The sequence below is a fragment of the Takifugu flavidus genome, chromosome 19 (assembly GCF_003711565.1).
Source record: "Takifugu flavidus isolate HTHZ2018 chromosome 19, ASM371156v2, whole genome shotgun sequence".
Taxonomy (NCBI): domain Eukaryota; kingdom Metazoa; phylum Chordata; class Actinopteri; order Tetraodontiformes; family Tetraodontidae; genus Takifugu; species Takifugu flavidus.
This window is the reverse complement of record NC_079538.1, coordinates 1,799,240-1,816,504: the sequence shown is the minus strand read 5'-3', so window position 1 is coordinate 1,816,504 and position 17,265 is coordinate 1,799,240. Positions and strand designations below refer to the sequence as shown.

Here is a 17,265-nt window from a genome sequence, read left to right as displayed (position 1 = left end):
TAAAACATAAAACCCAGTCAGAGTCATAGTCCATAATTTACCGCCCGACCCAGTAATCTCTCGAGTCCTACTCTCGAACATATCTGGAATATATGACATATTAGTGGTTCATGTAATTGGTCGTTCCTCCCACAGCCCAGCTGGTGGCGGTAGTGCGCCCACGAGCCGGTTTGCTACCCGCCTTAGAGCGTCGAAGAAGCGGCGGCAGCGGCGGCGGAACAATGGCGGTGCTCCTGGAAACCACCCTGGGGGACATTGTTATCGATCTGTTCACCGAGGAGCGGCCAAAATGTAAGAAATGAGGCTTCAGAACAGCACATCACCGGCTCGACGCCTCCCGAACGGCGTCGGGGGGATTTGCTTGTTATCCGCGTGTGAAGCGGCGCTGGCGGAATTTTCCTCTGAACCCATAAAGTTGCTCGATTTGGAGTTTCTTTCCTGGTAAAAGTACAAAATAGGTGTGATTTTCAGGACGAGTTGCTTCAGATACGATGCTTCAGTGGGAAAAGGGACCTTTATTGAGGATATTACAGAAACGTGATGATAAAATGACTCTTCTAATATGTGTTCTTTTTACAGGCTGCCTGAATTTTCTAAAGTTGTGCAAAATAAAATACTACAACTATTGCCTGGTTCACCATGTTCAGGTACAGATGCAGCACAGCTCTTGGTTAAATATGTGATTCATGTATTTATTGATATACTTATCTGAACATTTGCTCATATACGTATAGAAATATGCATACACACACACACGCATATATACACTAGCATTTATTCATATAGTTATAAACATTTATTCATGTATTTGTATGAATATTTACATAATGCTCAACTAGTCGTCTATAGACACACCGTTAGACGTGCTGTAACAATGTGTTTGTCCCTTTTTCAGAGAGATTTCATCATGCAGTCGGGTGATCCAAGTGGGACAGGCCGAGGAGGAGAGTCCGTCTTCAGGTCTGCTCAGGCATCTTCATCACGTGCTTCTCTTGGCGGTACAGAGGACAGCATCTCTCTTGTTTCCTGTTTAGCCTACTGTACGGAGACCAGGCCCGCTTCTTTGACACAGAAAAGGTGCCCCGCATTAAGCACAGGAAGAAGGGGACGGTGTCCATGGTGAACAACGGCAGCGATCAGCACGGCTCCCAGGTAACCACGTCACCATCACTTGATCACCGATCAAGTACTCGGTGGTTTTCGCTGTGGTGGCCCGGTCAGGCTCGTCTGCCCGCTGTCTCCTGGTTCATACAAGTTCTCTTTCATTCCTGTCCTCAGTTCCTCATCACAACGGGGGAAAACCTGGATTACCTGAATGGCGTCCACACTGTGTTTGGGGAGGTGTCTGAAGGCTTGGACGTTCTGGCCAAAATCAACGAAACCTTTGTTGACAAGGACTTTATCCCTCTCCAGGATGTCAGGTTGGTGCGGCGGCGTTACAGCGGCGCGTCAGCGGGTGTGATCAGACCTGACACTTAAACTGGTGTCTCTGCAGGATAAATCACACGGTGATCCTGGAGGATCCTTTTGATGACCCTCCTGACTTGCCCGTTCCTGATCGATCCCCTGAGCCCACCAGAGAACAGCTAGACGTGAGTGTTGCTCCTCTTACCTGGACACACATGGGGCTCATGGGGTAGGAAGGAGGAACACGTCCTGTCTTCCGCAGCAGCACTTAGTGGGACACTTTTAGTCCATTTGTTCCTGACTCTAAAGACTGTTCATGCTCCGCAGAGTGGACGAATCGGAGCTGACGAGGCCATCAATGATGCCGAAGGGAAAGAAAGTGAAGAGTTGGAGGAGATTTTAAATGAAAAAGAAGCAAAGACCCGGGCGATTCTTCTGGAAATGGTGAGGGACAAATCGCGCTACCCCTGGACACCAGCGCCGATGTGAGGCGGTTCTCCAACCAAACATCTGTTGTCTGCTGTAGGTGGGAGATCTCCCTGATGCTGATGTGAGGCCTCCTGAGAACGTTCTCTTTGTCTGCAAATTGAACCCCGTCACCACGGACGAGGACCTGGAAATCATCTTTTCCCGTTTTGGCTCCATAAAAAGGTGATTTTTCTGTTTTCTGTGTGTGTTCAGGTGTTTGCTTGAGAGCTGTGATACTGACAAACTCTCATGGTGCTTTTCTCCTGTGTAGCTGTGAGGTCATCAGAGACTGGAAGACAGGAGATTCCCTCTGTTACGCTTTCATTGAATTTGAAAAGGTTGGTCCTGTTCCTCCTCTGCTCTCCTTCTGTCAGCAGAGCTTCAGGTCAGCCTCCAGATCTGGATGGTGGATCCTCTGGAAGCTCTTCTGCTGAAGGTTGGCTCACACAAGCCTGTTCTTCTTGTGTGGAGAAACTCCTAAAGTCTGAGTGTTTTTATCAGTCAAAGTCGCTCTGGTCCACCTCCACCCTCATCTTCTCCACAAGACTCCAGCTATGCTAACACTCCAGTTAGCTTCTCTCAGCTCAGTAACTCTCACAGGTTCCCACCAGCACCATCAGCTTTTAATGGTTCTTCTCATCCAAGTTTAAGTGTGAGGATTATTTTAGCCACCTTATGTTCGTCACTAGCAGCACTTGGATGAAGATCAGCTCACATTTGAGGAGCAGCTCATGGAGAAAACCAGGACACATTGTCGATCTAGTCTAGTTGTAAGATCTTTACACCTGGACTCATCATCATCTTCAGTCTTTTGTTATATAGATGCAGGTGGATCAAATGTCTGAACATCCATGAATTGAATGACCCGTTTTATTTCTGTCCCTGTAGCAGGAGGATTGTGAGAAGGCCTACTTCAAAATGGACAACGTGCTGATCGATGACCGGCGCATTCACGTGGACTTCAGCCAGTCTGTGTCAAAAATCAAATGGAAAGGCAAAGGTAGCCACGAGAAGCAGCTTTGCTTGGATTCCTTTGGCTGTTGTTGACTCCATGTGTCTTTTAGGTGGGAAGTACACTAAAGAAGACTTCAAGGACTATGAGAAGAGCACGGAGAACCGCTCAAAACTCGCTTTCAAAGATCAGGCCAGGTCTCAACAAGAGTATCCTTCAGTGCTTTTAGCAATACATCTAAAGTCCCCCCCCAAAACACCCAAAATGTTCAGACTGAAAGGAGAACACAAACGTATGGACTTGCAATTGATGTTTTTCTGTAAAGAACCAGGCTTGGATGCTTTGGTTCCACCATACAATGAAGCTTAGCCCGAACTTGTAAAGTCCTGCTGGGCCTCCTAAACCAGGGTGGCCCACTTTAGATGAACCTTTAGGCAGTAAGTGAAGCAGCTCTGTTAGATGGGTGCAACAGTACAACATCCAGTAAGACGGCACCAGGAAGGTCTGAAATAACCGCAAAGTAGAACCACCACCAGCTCCTTCCTGTCACGCCCCAACTGCCATTTTACCTCTGAACAGAGGTGCTCTTGCACCATTGTTGCCGTAGCGATGGGTGGCGGCAGCCGTGAATGTTGTATCACATGTGAAAGACGGGAAATTTCCATAACAGACCTGAAAGTTCCAGTTATGACCTGCTAATTGAGGAGGAGGAAGAAGAGGAGAGTAGTCCTCAGCACAAGGAGAAGAGGCACCGCCATCGTGATGATGAAGACGGCAGGAAATCCAAAAAGCACAAGGTATGACTGGCACACAGGACGGGCGGGTGACGCTGGAGGACCAGCATTAATGACCTCTGTCCTGTCCTCTCAGCGCCGCTCAACCTCCAGGGACAGAGAACACAAGCGCTCCAAGGGGAGGGACAGACAGGACGACCACAGCAGGGACTCCAGACATGGAGAGAGGAGTCATCACAGCTCCAAGAAGATGAGAAAATAAAGAGGAATCTCCTGTTGCTTTCAGCTGCTCTAGTAAAATGGTCGTTAAAATGATGCTCTGAAGGTGTCCTTCATTAACCACAGCTGCAGGAACTGCAACTTCTGCAGGAGCTCCAGCTGCAGGAGCTGCAGGAGCTCAGCTTCCTGCTCTCAGGTTTGAATGGCTGTTGGTGATGAACTGTTCGAACACGTGGAAGGAAAAGCGGAAGGTTCCCCAACTGTTTGGGCGATTGTGTTTCTGTCACTTCTGTCTTCTTAATAAATGAGATCACTGTTTTAGTAAAGTTCCCACAGTTCTCTCCAGTGAAACCACTTAGTGCTTCGGCCACCACGGCGTCGGCTCCTTTTCATGGTTGATCTCGGTGTCGCATCCCTGGGCCAACAAAGCCCAAAACACTGCTGGTGGTTAACATCTGTGAGGGTGATGTTTTGGTCACCCGCGCTGTTCGTTCACTAGACTCAGATCAACCACGCAAACAACAGGAGGCCTTGCAAGGGAGAGCTGACGAGCAGTTCAAGCTTCCTCTCTCAACTCCGTCCGTCTGCTGCTCACTCTCCTCTTTTATTTGGTGCACACAAGATTTATGTCAATCTGACCTCATGATTCCTTCTCTTTCTATCTTTACGACTTCCTCGTGTCCTTGAACATGGTACCTCTCAGTGCTGGGTACCTAACAGCTTCAATACTTGATTCAAACACTCATACATTCCTTTTAATTAAACATTCTAAATCAACTTACTATACTTACTATAGCATTGAAACGATAATAGTAATAACAACAATAATTCTTCTCACACATCTGAGCAGGTGTGATGGGTGTAAAGAGTGACTGGGAGAGAACTGGAGTCTACCAGTCCTGCAGCAACACCAGCTCCAGATGTGCTACCATCAGCCTCTGAACTGAAAAGCAATGAAACGTTGGGGGCATCTAGAACAGGGGCGCTACAAAGGAGAGACTTGGCATCCTTGAAGCCTGCCAACACGCAGCAGTCCACACAAAGGGGACTGGGACCTTGGGGCCGCACAGATGGGAAGAGGGGCCACAACCACTGAAGAGTTTATAAAAACACCAGTGATCCAGTCCCAAACGATGCACCTCTCACCTGCTGGTGGGAACTGGGTAGTTTAAGACTGCTGGCACGCCTCCACCCAAAGGGCTTTCCTGAGACCCACCTGTTCACCCAAGTAAACAACCAAAGCTTTCCTGATTTAGGTTAAGAGTCAGGTCAGCTTTAGCAAGAAACATGGTCTACCCAGGTGTCAGAATACACTACCCTAAATACACACTACAATGTGGGCCGTCACCCAGCAGTTGAGGCATCATCACAAAAACTGGGATGATGGAGGGCATTAAGGGAACCTGCCAAGACCCTTTAAGGTGGTCCAGCTTGGGCCAGGGATCAATGAAGCAGGACCGATGCTGTCTACACAGTCCTCCATGTGCACCAAGAGGAAACATTTATCATCCTGAAGTCAGGGCAGAACTGGAGCACATCGTTGGAGCCAGAGCCAGTGGACAGTTGACTCCAGGGACTGCAACTAGGCATGGTTAACCCATTTTTTACCAGCCCGTCTACTTCAGTCCTCGTGACCTTTTTTTTGTGGTAAGATGGGAGCAGCACCACCCACATGCTGGAGGTCACTAGTTTAAGGGCACATCACCAAAGAACTGAGTAGATGGGGCAGATTTAGCAGCAGATCCAGTAAGTCTGACTGAATAAGGACACCAACAGCCGCAGAACAGTTTACCAGAGAGGGGTCCTTCTTTTGGGCTACGATAAGGGCGAGGCAGTGCCAGGGTCTCACCTGGAACAGAACAGTTTTATTCAATGATTCAGGCTCTATGAGGAAACACTTCCTAGACTCACCAATTGGGGCGAATTGTCCTCAGTCAAGGCAGAAGATCCTGTGTTAAATGGCAGGACTGAGCTCTGGTTAGTACACTTCCACAGACTAAATCTGGATGTTGCAGTTTTAGTAGGCTCACGCCCCAGTGAGGGGAACCTCCATGACCTCTGGATAGACTTTTCCCCCAGCGAGGCCCATAATCAAGTCGACCCCATCGAAGAAACATGTAGAGCAACTGAAAAGAAACCCACAAGTTTTGATTTTACATAAACACGGTGGCGAAGTGCTGCCTCAAAACTCATTCCTCTAAACAATTCCTCTTACCACGGCTCTCATGACTGGCTCTATCTTCACCCAGAGGCAGAACGAATGACTGTCACAGTATGGGGACCGCACCCTGATCCTTGGCCTTCTCAGACAATGCTCCAAACCCTTGAGAAATGGCACAATCGCTTTTATGAACCAGCAACAGCAGCAAGAGACAAACCAGCTTCCTGTGTCCTGCCCCTTAGCTAATGCTGATGCAGTGGCTCTGGAACAAACACAGTGAAGCAAGTCTCTACCTGTGATTCGCAACTCAACTGTGATTTGGACTCATGTCAAACCCTGCTTTGTGGTCAAAAGGTGCCAATCTATTAAAACGAGGAACATGTGAAGTTGTTTGCATCCTAACTGCTGTGTCTGCCTCCAACTCCAGCTTCTTCAGTTTCAGGTACTCCTTCTCTTATTCCTGTCCCTCTACCTTCAACCTAGCTTCCATCTTGGAACCAGGAGTGGATTCCATTGAATGTAACTGGTTTTCTCTCTGTTGCCTGCTGTACCTGAGGAGTACCCCCAACTACCTCTAACCTGCACCTCCACCACAGGAACAGAGGGGCTGATGGTCGAAGAGGCAGCAGCTACACTATTAGCCTCTTCGGGGACCCACTTAACTCAAGGCCTTTCTCAGCTAACCCTTCCACTACTCTAGATTTTCACTCACTGTTTTGAAGAGATTTTTGACACAGCAATACCACACCGCATGGCCAGGACCAACAAATCGGCCTTCCCACACTGGTCAGGCTGACCCAATGCTGGATTGGCCATAAACACATTCAACTGGTGTCATTATGGTTTACTTACTTACTTACTTACTTAAACTTAAGGACAGGAGTGCCTCTTTATTTGCTCCCCCCTCAAACATCAACACGTATCTCATTAGATCGTAAACGTTCCTGCATTCAAACACTTTGAAAAAGGCTTTCCAAATACACTTTCCATCAAATATTGATCCTGAGTATCTGAACTTTTCAGACCTTCTCAGGGGTCCCTCTGTATGGCATTTGGTTCTGACCATTATCTATTCTCTTTCTGGTCCTGTGGCAGGATTTGGATATCGAAAGTGTACAATCTTTTCTCTAAATTTGCCGGCTTTCTGAATGCTTTTCCATGCATGTGTACTATTCCCCCTGTTTCCGGGTGACTCCATCATGACCAGTGAGCCCTGTCACAGCCCAGTACAGCAGGTGTGGTGAGACAGGCTGAGCAGAATGTGGTCTGGGGACAGTTGAGTCCTGTCGGAGAACGTGTTGTCCTGGAAGAGTCGTCTCTTCAATGTGCTAACTGCGTCTGAAGTTTGGATGCAGGTGAAGAGCCAGGAAACCATGGTGTCCTCTGTGCCTTATTTGACGGTCCGTATCTCTTCAGTTCAGTCCAGGGACTTCTCATCATGCTGCTCCGCTCTCCAAAACTACTGATGATTGGTCCGAGGGGGATGCCTTCCTCATGGATCATGGACATAGATACATGGAGTGTCTTCAGCAGGGTGGTTTCCTGTCAATGACCTGGTCCTTCTCCAGCCATTGAAGCCATTGTAAAGTTGGGATGCCCTTTGTAGTGTTGGTGGTGCCTTTCTCTCCTGGGCTGCCAGGTTAGGTGGTGCTGCTGCTGCTGATATCTTCAGTCCAATTGTTCTGCTGTTTCTGCTGGTTTGTTGCGTTGAATGGCTGATTCAGTAGCTGTCAGGAGGTCTGTCACGCTGAGATTAGAACTGAAGGTGAACATCTTTAAACACTAAAGGAAGCCCAGTCCTCTTAGCCAAGAGTTCTCGTTTACCTGGATGACTGACAGCATTAGCTGAGATGATGTAATGCAGAGTAGCTTCCACATGACTTCCCACAATATCAGTGACTATAAAAGTAAACCGTTTTGGATCGTAACACTGCCACAATTTTTCATTTCAAAGAGGTGTGAAACACCTGAACCTGCCTTTTGAGCCAGGTGACCATCTTGCTACCATCTCTGACTTGTCCATTCTGATCCACATCCCTTCTTTCCTTGACTAACATATCTGCTGATCTTCCTCTTCTGATTCAACTCTGATACACATTTCCTCTCTTCTCCCATCTACCTGCTAACACCTGTAAAATGTTTGATGAGATATGAGACAATAGGTTCCTGCACCTGGGGGGCCTGGAACATTTTACACCTGCTCTCTTTATTTTCTACCATACTGTCCAATGGTCTTGATTATTCAGTCCTGGACAGCCGAGGAAACAAAAGCTGTTAAAATGTAAAGGGAACGTGTCCGTGAGGAGAGGCGGCCTCAAGCATCCGTGCACATCATTGCAGATTTACAGTGGATCAAAATTTGGTTTTCAAGCTGCTAAAGTGACGACAGTTTATCTGAAGCTCTCTTTGGTTGGTCGTGAGACAGGCACATTTATTCACAAGTGACAGAATGAATAAAATCTCTTTTTTAATTAATATTCTTCTCCACAAATCCTGAAATTCCAGATGGTTTTGTGTCCCTTAGAGCCCAACAGCTGTGGGCCTCAATCTGTCCCACTCAGCTGTCACAGCTGATTTCTGCACTTTGTTTAGATATAATGTTTCCAGAAGTTGCTCCAAAAATACTGACACAGAGAATGCGGCCTGGGGCTAGCATGTAGGCTAGCACCTGAGTTTATGGTGGCTAACAGTTAAACAGTAGCCTCAACGCATCCCCATCCACCATTTACACGTGACATGTGACCATAAAGTAGAGATAAACATACATGGCTGTTATAGTGGAAAGATTTAAAATAAGAATTTTAAAATATGTCAAAAACTAGAAAACGTCCTTCTTTTATAACGATGCTGTGCTGCTCGCGACCACCAGATGGCACTAAAGCATTGCGCTACAAAAGGCTGTCTTATGTAGCAGACACTCGCGACATAAAGTGTTTATTCAGTTCCCCCTAATGTTACTTTTGTATTGCTTCAGTTAAACCCATGTGTGTTTCTGAAGGATCCACAGCAGCAGGGATCCCTTGATAGCACCTTGGTTAAATGCTTTATGAGACTAAAGGCTCATCAGTAGCCTTTAGCTGAGCTTTGAAATCAGAAAAAAGTTGTAAATGGATTTTTTCCAAACCAAAGGAATATTTAAATGATCATTTTGATCTGTTTTCTGCCTTTAAGCTGGGTTTGCTGAGACAAGAAGCTGGAGCACGACAGCTCACACCTTCAGGCTCAGGCAGGCTCCCGGCACAGCGACCTCTGACCTATCTTCCAGCCAGGTGCCCCTGAAAGCTGCCAGCGGCTAAAAGATGAAATCATCTCAAGAACGCAACAAGCAGCTTTGACACAAGAGTCTTCCAAAGCTCTTCAGTCCAAAGTGTGGTTCTGTAGGACAGAGTCAAAATTCTCACATCTAAAAGCAGCAGCTTCCCACCCAAATGGGCCATTACTCTGTTTTGTTTTTTGGAATTACTCAATTTAACGTGCTGATGAGAAGAGACGAGGTCAGCGCAGCTCTGACCTGCCTGTGACCCTCAGCTGGCTGGTCGTTGTCCAGCTGTCTGGCTGTCATCTCTCATTATTGGCTGTTCTTTCCAGCATTTGCTTCGTTAGCTTGCTTTAGCAAACATCTGCAGGAGGGTTTGATTTTGATAACCTGACCTGAAACCAAGCTCGGTTTCCTGACCCAAAGACCTGAGTTCCCTCTGACCCAAAGACCCGGGTTCTTAAATACACGTTGTGGAGTGAGCATGAGGGATCTGCTATGGTGGAGCAGCTCCTGGTGGCTTCACTGACCTTCCTCAACTTGTGCCAATAAGCCCTGCTGGCTCTGCCAGGAATGCTAATCTGTGCTAGCTAGTTGTAGGTGTTCTTGACACAAACAACATTTATTCTACTGTATTGTGACAGAAAACACGTCTTTCACGATGTTAAATAAGTTTCCCTCAACATGAGATAAGGAGACACGTGCATAGGTTCTGCCCTCAGCAAGGAGCTCCAGTGGTGCTAAAGAGGCTTCAAAGGTCTCAGCAGCTCTGGGCTCATTTCACTTGCTTAATTTTCAGGTCACATCAAAAATACTGCCGAAGATTTGCTGGGGTGGAAAAGACTTGTTTTATGACTTCAGAGTGTCGGAAATATGCACATACCATCATCATCATCATCATCATCATCTTCCTCACCACCATCATCATCATCGTCACATCACAATCTTCATCACCAAAATCATCACCACCATCATCACCCTCATCATCAGCACCATCATCATCAGCACCATCAACTTCATCTCCATCATCATCATTATCATCATCTTCATCATCATCACCACCATCATCTGCATCATCACCACCATCATCTTCATTATCATCTTCATCACCATCATCATCTTCATCTTCATCATCATCATCATCATCCTCTTCCTCCTCCTCACTTGACAAGACAAATTTGAAAGCAGGAAAAATGACACCTCTGTAACATTGAAATGGTAGGTGGATGGGGGGATTGGTGGAACAGAGGGACAGGGGGACAGAGGGATAGTTGGACAGAGGGAGGGGGAAAGAGGGGAGACAGAGGGATGGGTGGACAGAGGGAGAGGGGACAGAGGGACAGGGAGATAGAGGGATGGTGGACAAAGGGAGGGGGGACAGGGAGACAGAGAGACAGTGGGACAGAGGGATGTTTGGACAGAGGGAGGGGGACAGATGGAGGGGGGACAGAGGGACTGTATTCACACTCCCCTCTCATCAACTCAACCACTCTGAGCAGGCTCTAGCCTGCCTCCACCCAGTAGACCCATTAGCCTCCCCTCATCAGGAGAGCTACATGTCACAGAGGACACGGCCTCAGCAGCCACCAGGACCCCAGGACCTCACACTGGGACACTGTGGACCACAAGAGCCAAGTTTGAGAGTATTTTGTAAAGGCTGTGATGCATTTATGACATCTTAGATTACACTTGCATAAGTTAAAGAAGAACCCAGTTCAGCAATTCAGTGGAACAGTTTTTATTTCCAGGTCAAAGCAGAAGAGCACTCTGGTGTGCCAGTCTGTCCAGTCTGTCCATGCTAGCTGCCAGTATATGTGACATGTGGTGCAGCAGGCTAGCTATCAGGAATGGAAAGGCTGACTCTTAACAGCACTTTGTTTCGCCGCAGCTTCTGCATCAACACATAGAACCGTGGCAAGACTTTCAGACTTCATGTTTATGCATGACTACACCTCGGATCTTCCTTGCATGGTGAGAAAAGCCTGTGGTCTAAGGATCCACAAATAGACTCCCGGCCGCTTTTATGGGAGGGCTGATGGATGCCGGTGAACCCAAAAAGAATGTCGAGTTAAACGAAATCTCTTGCCAATACACCTGATTCACATTAAAGCCATTATCTTTGTTCATCTACTCAGCCTGGATCTATTTTTCATAGCTCTGAAGCAGCGGTGGCACCCACGGCGGAGCTGCCACTTACATGGACCACAGGAGTTCATCGGGAGTCACTCAGTCAGGTAACTGGGAGATATGGGAGCTACTTATCTACGTAACCTCTACAGTCTTCATAAGGTTAATCCACCCACCCATTATCTCTGAAGCGCCACGTATTCCTAATTAGGCTTGGGGGTGCTGGAGCCCACCCCAGCACTCGCTAGGTGTAAGGCAGGAATACGTCCTTCGTGCTACAAAGAAGTTTGCTAACCATGCGCATAGATGTTAGCGAGGAAACCACTGTGGATCGAGTTCTCTTGGATCCCTCACGATGCTCCTCATGCACCTCAGCTCATTTTAATCTATTTACGAGCCACAACCTTGATGCTAATCCAACATTTTCACATTTGCTCTACTAAAGCTTAGCCAACAAGCATAAACAGCTCAATGATTGTTATTCACGTTGCTACATTTGGACAAGAGGACGTCCTGCATGCACACATTTAAGTCATGTGACTCAGATCTCACTCTGCAGACTCACACTGGTTTGAAACCCCTACACACACGTACACACACTTGCACACAGTTACATTCTGTAGGCAGGAGGAAGAGAAGTTTGACTCCACACTGCAAATCAGGGGGGAGTCTCTCAGGGAGCATGAAGAGTTCATTCGATTCATTAAAAAGAAAGAAAAAATAAAAAGCTGGCGTGAAGAATAAAGGGGTGCATATCTCTTGGGACCTATCTTCTGCTTCATTTGCATGAGGCGCCGTACATCAAAAGTCACGGATGCCCTCTTTAAATTATTCAAATGCAGTTCGCTGCAAAGTCCATGGCTACTTCTTCTAAAGGCAGATACAGAGAAGCTCTTTTTATTAGCGCTGCTGGTCAGCACCGCTGCTCTCTTGCCTCTGGGCCTGACAGACTTACATTCGAGAGGACAGACGTGCCTTATCTCTCTGGAGGATATCACGCTGACAGCTGCAGAGGGCTGAGGAAGATGTCTCCCCATGAAAGATGAGCTGCCAATTCCATGCTTGGGGGCTGACACGCGTACCAAAAATACATCCCATACTTTGTCCAAACTGATGAGGCCTATAGACTGAGAAAGGCTGCAAAATGGTCTCTAGGCCCTTTCCAGAATCCCAGGGCCTGACCCCCAACAAGCAAGGAAAAACAGGAAGAAACCTTGAGCAGGGCCCACATAACCTAAAGCAGATCCACCACGTTGTGTATGATATTATTTCAGCATGGTTTTCAGGCTTAGACCTCAGGTCCTTTTAAAGCCTGGGAGATGTGGTTCGAGAAGTCTGGATGAGCCAGAGAAGCACCTGCTTTAGAAGCATGCAAAAGTTGCTCGGAACCGTTTCAAACGTGACCTTTGAAGCTTTAGCTGGAGCCTGGTAGCGCTGCGGAGGCAGAGACACAGGCAGCTGTCCACAGAGACGTGCAGGTGCTTCAGCTGCCCCTGGTGGCAGACATCCACAGGCCTCCGCTCCCGTCTGCCGAGGAGAAACAGGGCCCCAAAACACACCGAACACACAAGGAAACCTTGTGTTTCTAACAATGAACTGTCTTTTTCTACACCTCTCCATTAAAACCATTAAAAGTGGGGGGAGAGAAGGTTTTCCTGAAGTGGATGTAGATTTTTGTAGGTTACACATATGCTCAGACTCATTCACAACCAATGTCATTAAAAAGCAAACATGAAGGCAGAGTGAGTCATGAGAGGCACCTCGGAACCATATGGGCCGAACACAACGGTCACATCTACAAATCTCACATGCAGACCCAACTCATATCGAAGCTTGGACTATTCTGAATTCATTTAGCATTCGTAGACGACCCTGGGATGAATTCGCATGGATTCTATCAGCGGCTGAAATGGGCATTTAAACAGTGAGCAGATTTCTTTTATGGCAATTTAATAGCAAGAATTTGAGCTCCTTGGCCTTATTTTGTCTTCTGTGTCACACAGTTTTTCAAATTTAGACAGGACCTGCAGAAAAACGTAGCTGACTCAGGACATGTTTATGCTCCCAGGAGGACAACCCTCTAGGACTCTTATGCCCCTGATAGGGTCACCTAAGGCAAACAGGTCCCAAGTGACGGATAAGGACACCTAGATATGATAGACCTCTATACTGCTGCACGTTCACGCCTTGAGAGTTGAACCAGCCATCCCATGTGCTTATGCGCCACAACCTCCGTGCTGTGCCGGACCCCAGAACAAAAGCAATCCTTCCTCTACCCAGCCATCAGCAGGAGGGTCTCCCCTTTCTTCCTGTTCTTCCTGGACCTTACTTTGGAACAGACGCTGATATATAAAGCTGACCTACCTCTGCAGGGTGAGTTCTACAGTCACCCACATCAGTTTAGCATTTGAAGTTCTCCAGCGACCCTGCAGCACCGCTACGGTTCTGCCTCATCTGCACCAAAGAACAAAAGAATCCAGCTGAGAACAAATTATGGTTCTAACTGATCAAATTAGCTGGAGGATGGATCTGTTCCATGAAATATGCAGTTTAATAAGATTAATGTGTCTACCTGTTCATGTGTTCTTTAGGTTTTAATAGCTATTGAAGATGTGTCAGCACCTTACAGTTCCATCTTAGTTTCTCCTCTTGAGAGGTGTGCCCCCTGGTATAATTCACATTTCAGGACCCTCAAGCAGAAAGCGCGCAGACTAGAAAGGAAGTGACATCCTTGTAAAATAGACAGCTATCATGTAGCCTGGAAAGTCTGTCTATTAGTTTACAAAAAGGCCCTTCGCAAAGCTAGAACAGCTTATTTTTCTTCTTTGATTGAGGAAAATAAGAGCAACCCCAGGTTTCTTTTCAGCACTGTGGCCAAATTAACCAAGAGTCACAGTGTTTTAGATCCACGTATCCCTTCTTCCCTTAGTGGTGAAGACTTCATGAGCTTCTCATGTGATTGGGATTAAAGGGACAGCACTAGACTGGTTTAGATCATATTTATCTGATAGATACCAGTTTGCTCATGTCCATGTCCTTCTCAAGAATTTGCAGGCCATCTGGTGATGGTCCAGTTGTTGGGATGGCCTGGTTAGCTTTTTCTCTGATAGCTAGAACTTTATCAGTGAAGAAGCTCATGAAGTCTTCACCACTAAGGGAAGAAGGGATACGTGGATCTAAAACACTGTGACTCTTGGTTAATTTGGCCACAGTGCTGAAAAGAAACCTGGGGTTGTTATTTTCCTCAATTAAAGAAAAATAAGCTGTTCTAGCCTTGCGAAGGGCCTTTTTATAAACTACCAGACAGTCTTTCCAGGCTACATGATAGCTGTCTATTTTACAAGGATGCCACTTCCTTTCTAGTCTTCGCACTTTCTGCTTGAGGGTCCTGAAATGTGAATTATACCAGGGGGCACACCTCCTCTGATTTACTATTTTCTTTTTCAGGGGGGCAACAAAATCAAGCGTGATTCTCAGTGAGGTTGCTGCACCTTCAGCAATAGAGTCGACCTCAGCAGGGCTAAGATTATAATGATTGATCCCTGGGGAAACACACGGTGGTCCTGGGATCAGCACAGGGATCACTTCCTTAAACATAGCTACAGCATTATCTGAAAGACATCTGCTGTAGTAAGACTTTGTTCTGAGGATAGAAGAATCCTTAATCATAATGTAAAAGTGATCAAAGAATGGTCTGACAGGACTGGGTTCTGAGGGAACACTGACACATGTTCTACCTCAGCACCATTAGTCAGAACTAGATCTAGGGTGTGGTTGAAGCTATGAGTTGGTTGGTTTATCTGCTGGAGGAAACCAACTGACTCAAGGAATGAAATGAAGCCATATCTAAAGCTGTCATTTACAACACCTACAATCTGGTGGTTTACTTTGAGTTTTATTGTTTCTACATCAAAAATCTAAACATAGAACATAAACAATCATTATATTGTAAAATAAAACGGTTGAAGACAGGATGTGACGCTGGAGGTCAGGATGTTGAGGAAGAGGAGGAGCTCTTTGGGAGCTCTGGAATTGTTGTTTCATTCATTTTTTCCAGAACCTCATCTTTTTCCAGACCCATCTACAGAAGTTTTTTTCTCCTGCTTCTTTGATACTTGAAGCTGCAGAAAAGAGAGAGAGTGTGTTTTAGATTTCACTGAACATCATCTGAAATCTTCTGGAAGAGGAACAAAGGCGAAAGCATCTCACCTCAAGTTGGAGGATTGCTTCAGAGAGCCTCTGAATCTCCTCTTTGGTCTTCTCCTCCGCATGTTGCCTGAAACGTTGGCTTTCCTGGAACTTGTGCTCTAGCTCTTCATTCATCTGGACCCATGTCTGAGCGGTCCTCTCCCACCGCTGATGAACATCAGCCAGCATCCTGTTAAAGTTCTCTTCTTTCGTCAACAGCTGCTGCTTCATCAACTCTTCTTTTTGCAGGATCTTCTCATTATATTTTTGTTGCTCTTCATCAAGAAGTTTCTGGAACTTATTTTCTTGAAAAAAGAGCTGCTGCCTCAAGGCTTCTTTCTCTTCATAAAACCTTTGTGATTCTTCCTCCAGCTTCCTCTCAAATTCCTCCTGGATCACAAGGAGCTTCTGGTTCAGGCCTTCCTCCTGCTCCATCAGCTCTCTCCTGTGTGTCTTGTCGTTCTCCTGCTGCTGGCTGTGGAGGGTTTCCTCCAGAGAAGCACGTTTCAGCTCGCTCTCCTTCAGAGCAGCTTGTGTGCTGTTCAGCAGGGTCAGGGCCTCCACATGGGCCACAGTTCTCATTTGTCGCCTCTTCACTACCCTGCTGAGCTGCTCCTCCTTCTCTGCTAGGGCTTCTCTGAGCTGCTGGACCTCTTCCCTCCGAGTCTCCATTGATGATTCTTGCTCTGCTTTCAGCTGCTGAGTTCCTCTCTGTGCCATTGATGCGTCTGCTGGTCACCAGTGTGGTACAAGAGTGTCGAGCTCCTCAGGCGTGTGCTGAAAGAGGTAGAGCTGATGTGTTTGATCTGCCAGTTCAGTTTGATCCTTTGATTTCATTGATCTGACATGAAAGAACAATTTTGACATCAATGACATAAAGGAGATCAAAGACTAAAATGGCAACTTAAAATAAAGTTGGCATAAAGTTGGAGGGCCAACTGTATTGCGTCGGGGTAACGTATTGCGTCACTTCCTGTCTTCTCAATGTTCGTTGGTTGCACTGTGCACGGTGTGTGTTGTATTCACTTTACTTAAAATTGAACACTTAGTGTTGCATTCACTTTACTTAAAATTTGAACACTTGGGACATTCTAGTCACCTGATAACAGTGAGAAATAACCCCTATTAAACAAATGCAGGGCTCCGCCGATTATCAGCGTTAGCATGGCCTCACCGTCTGTTTCACCTGTCTTTGTCTGTTCAGCGTGTGAAATGTTTAGTTACTCCTCTGCCTCCCTTAATGAAGGGAATAGGTGCCGAAAGTGTAGTTTATTTATGGCTATCGAGGCGAGACTTAGCGAGCTTGAGGCGCGGTTCCGCAGCTTGGAGTTAGCTAGCTGCTGCGGAGCCGCCTAGCGTAGCTTCAGCTAGCGGTCCCCCGGCAGCAGGCGGCTAGCCAGGGCGGCTGGTAGGAAGCGTAGCCCAAACCAAAGGCCCACGGTGCACCACCACCCGCTTCCCGTGGCTAACCGCTTTTCCCCACTCGGCGACACACACGCTGAGAAACCGACCCTGGTAATTGGTGACTCTGTTTTGCGCTACGTGAAGCCGACTCCAGCGACCATAGTCAAGTGCATTCCGGGGGCCAGAGCGGGCGACATAGAAGCAAATTTACGGCTGCTGGCGAGACGTAAACGTAAATTTGGTAAAGTTATTCTTCACGTCGGAGCCAACGACACCCGGCTTCGTCAGTCGGAGGTCACCAAAATTAACATAGTCGGTGTGCAAGTACACAAAAAGACAGTGTCCATCC

The 17,265-nt window shown here is 46.9% G+C and overlaps 2 protein-coding genes across 2 annotated transcripts; one reads left to right on the top strand and one right to left on the bottom strand.

Moving 5' to 3' along the window:
- The first annotated feature begins 134 nt into the window (after positions 1 to 134).
- On the top strand, positions 135 to 4,106 carry ppil4 (peptidylprolyl isomerase (cyclophilin)-like 4). The gene is made up of 13 exons (XM_057017419.1): positions 135 to 291; positions 580 to 647; positions 896 to 960; positions 1,035 to 1,152; positions 1,279 to 1,421; positions 1,496 to 1,592; positions 1,735 to 1,851; positions 1,934 to 2,058; positions 2,147 to 2,213; positions 2,764 to 2,875; positions 2,940 to 3,036; positions 3,507 to 3,624; positions 3,698 to 4,106. The coding sequence occupies exons 1-13, from the start codon at positions 222 to 224 to the stop codon at positions 3,821 to 3,823; spliced, it is 1,323 nt and encodes a 440-aa protein (XP_056873399.1). The 5' UTR covers positions 135 to 221; the 3' UTR covers positions 3,824 to 4,106.
- An 11,097-nt stretch (positions 4,107 to 15,203) lies between these two features.
- LOC130516232 (trichohyalin-like) lies at positions 15,204 to 16,852 on the bottom strand. Its single transcript, XM_057017139.1, has 2 exons — positions 15,534 to 16,852; positions 15,204 to 15,445 (listed from the first exon to the last, which is right to left on the bottom strand). Exons 1-2 carry the CDS (start codon positions 16,230 to 16,232, stop codon positions 15,386 to 15,388), a joined length of 759 nt encoding a protein of 252 aa, XP_056873119.1. The 5' UTR covers positions 16,233 to 16,852; the 3' UTR covers positions 15,204 to 15,385.
- Positions 16,853 to 17,265: the final 413 nt, after the last annotated feature.

What these genes read in the sequence shown, in the direction of transcription:
- LOC130516232 (XM_057017139.1), bottom strand. Translation starts at nt 16,232, where the DNA reads ATGGCACAGAGAGGAACTCAGCAGCTGAAAGCAGAGCAAGAATCATCA. An exon ending in AAGCAATCCTCCAACTTGAG is followed by an intron (nt 15,446 to 15,533) that starts GTGAGATGCTTT and finishes TCTTTTCTGCAG; the next exon opens with CTTCAAGTATCAAAGAAGCA.
- ppil4 (XM_057017419.1), top strand. Translation starts at nt 222, where the DNA reads ATGGCGGTGCTCCTGGAAACCACCCTGGGGGACATTGTTATCGATCTG. An exon ending in CTTTCATTGAATTTGAAAAG is followed by an intron (nt 2,214 to 2,763) that starts GTTGGTCCTGTT and finishes CTGTCCCTGTAG; the next exon opens with CAGGAGGATTGTGAGAAGGC. An exon ending in CAGGCCAGGTCTCAACAAGA is followed by an intron (nt 3,037 to 3,506) that starts GTATCCTTCAGT and finishes CAGACCTGAAAG; the next exon opens with TTCCAGTTATGACCTGCTAA.